The sequence below is a fragment of the Montipora foliosa genome, chromosome 13, assembly GCF_036669935.1.
Source record: "Montipora foliosa isolate CH-2021 chromosome 13, ASM3666993v2, whole genome shotgun sequence".
NCBI lineage: Eukaryota > Metazoa > Cnidaria > Anthozoa > Scleractinia > Acroporidae > Montipora > Montipora foliosa.
In genome coordinates this window covers 8,178,717-8,181,216 of record NC_090881.1, presented here as the reverse complement: position 1 = coordinate 8,181,216, position 2,500 = coordinate 8,178,717, and the positions used below count along the sequence as shown (strand labels likewise).

General features: G+C 36.6%; 1 protein-coding gene across 5 annotated transcripts in view; it reads right to left on the bottom strand.

Moving 5' to 3' along the window:
* Nucleotides 1–1,372: 1,372 nt before the first annotated feature.
* LOC137982741 (uncharacterized) overlaps nt 1,373–2,500 on the bottom strand; it is a 16,543-nt gene continuing 15,415 nt past the window's right edge. For all 5 annotated transcript variants that reach the window (XM_068829884.1, XM_068829887.1, XM_068829885.1 and 2 more), the window contains exon 8: nt 1,373–1,795. In XM_068829884.1, coding sequence (XP_068685985.1) covers nt 1,656–1,795 — 140 coding nt within the window. In that variant the 3' untranslated portion in view covers nt 1,373–1,655. The remainder of the gene's footprint in view (nt 1,796–2,500) is intronic.

Here is a 2,500-nt window from a genome sequence, read left to right as displayed (position 1 = left end):
AAATTTGGGCAAGTTTTGAAAGTTAAATATTTCAATCGATGCTGTGTTTTGCTGGTAGGACTAGGTTTCCCCACACTTATAAAACATCTCTGGTATGAGAGGCAACTTGAAAAGCAGGAAATTGGTCCTCATTAAATGGCTGGCGCGGTCAGAGGAAAAAGTAGTGCGAAGAAGATTTCTACCCAGATACTAAGGAGTTGCCCTGGTGTCTGCTGTTAACGTAGAATTCTGATTTGTGAACAAGCTTTTATCATAGAAAATGCGCTACAAAGTAGTGCTTTTTTTCGCTGTTATACTCTTAGCAAAAAACTGGCCTTTCGTAATTTCTTGTCAAAGGAACGGTATAATGTAAATAAGAGAATACTGATATTTGTATTTGCAGATTACATAAGTCATGCTCTACATCTCATTGCAATAAGTGCATTCAACATTTCCCCATATTACTGTATTTTGAATGATTTTCCTGTTACTGTACATGAAATATAACTGAGTTTTCTCTCCGGTATTGAATTCTTCTAATGATCTTCGCAGGAATTACATTCTGTCGCTCAATAAACCTAGAACAACCAGTTATGGTCTTAATATTAATTTTTTTTTCGTACTTATCAGCTAAGTTGTGGAATGCGCTACCTGAGTTAACAGGTTTAAAAATGAGAATTCAGGAGTAACCCATTTTTTTCGTAGAAAATTGGCTACAAAGTAGTGCTTTTTTCGGTGTTATTTTCGTAGCAAAAAAACTGGCTTTTAGTGCTTTCTTGTCAAAGGAACGGTAACAACGGTCATACCAATCAGTTAGTGCAATAGACACAGTATAATGACGTTTCATAACGTAATCGCAAAGCTTAACTAGAAGCAAATATCAAAAGCAGTTTCGGTATTTTGCCCTGAAATATCAGGAGTTAGAACTTAAAGGGTTAATTAATTATTCCAAGCAGCAAATGACTGAATGAGGATTTATCACTAAACACACTTACCTGTAAAATAGAGGGTTCATCTTATGAGTCAATGATATATGTCCAAGAAGGAAATAAATGATGTATATTTGAAGTGCGGGTTATAGACCAAGGAGTGAAGTGATTCTCGACATTCGGCAGCCCGTACTTCAAATATAGATTCATTTCATTCATCGAGTCCTTCACGGAAACAAATAGCTCAGTTGGTAGAGCATTGCACCGGCATCGCATAGGTCCTGAATTCGTATCCCGTTGGAGCCACCTGAATATTTCGGGTGTGTCTATAAGAGACAATTGCTTAAATTGTCCAGTTAAGTGCTGCGAGGATATCACTACTCTTATTCGAATGTACCTCGAACATGTGCATTTGGAGTGATTGGAATTGCTAGTAAAAGACAAAACAAAACAAAACAAACAAAGAAGACAAACAAACGTATATTGATATCTCCGAATTTACGTTTACACAAAAGACATCACCTCGAGTCCGCGGATGGGTGTTCAATTGAGCGGTAATTCCTGATCCTGCACATATGGTTTGTAACGATACACATTTCATGTATGATGTGACGCCAAAAAGGTGTTAGTGTATGAGATAAATGGGTATTTTGTTGGTCATTCTTTTCTTTTGTTTCTTGCTACAACGAGATAACTTGTATCAGTAAGAAAGGGAAAAATTACATCCCAGGCTAAACAGCCCTAATTTTAACGGTTAAACTGGAATTTGGAGAGGTTAACTTCCATTTTATGTAATTTCTCTTCTACTTGCTTGAGAAGCGCTTTTGTTAAGGCCACGTCATTGTAAATGACTTCTTGGTCGGTTGAAAAACCGCTGTTAACCGTTCCTGAAGAAAAAGTGAGAAAGATAATTTAAGGGATTCTGAAAACATTTCATCAGTTCTTCTTATTTTATTTGCGTCTGCAATTGCATAGCGTGATTTTTTTGTTTTTGTTTTTATTAATCTGCATTTCACTTCACGTACTCATATTACATTTGCATTCGAAGAAACCCAGAGTGACCTCCTTTACTGAAATATTAGTTTCTGCTGAGTTGGTTGCGGAAAACTCCTCTAAGACAAATCCTTGACACTTGTATCTCCATAACGAACGCGATGACCCCCGTCTTTTACAGTTGAAAAGTAATAAGCAGGCTAAGAAAAAAACTGTCTAAATAATTTTCGGAAACCTCCTTAAAATTTGATTGTCAAGGTAGCTATCGATCCTCCCGTAGATATGTTTTAAACTGGCAGAGGGTCTCGCCACCTAATAACTTTCCAGCAATAAAATTGTAGGTCGCCGAGTTCGTCTCAATGATAAAATATAGTTTAGGGGTTTCTCTTGTTGCTGTGGTAATATATTACTTCACATTAACAAATTGTGCGCAATTAATGGTTTTCAAATGGTATCATAACAATACTGTTACTGGAAACAATTGTGTCGATTCAATTCTCCTAAACAGTAAAGTTTCTTGGAAGTGTTAAAACTGGTTTGATCCCCCTTAACAAAACGTGCAACAAACTGGTGAAAGAGCACTTCCACTATACATAGAG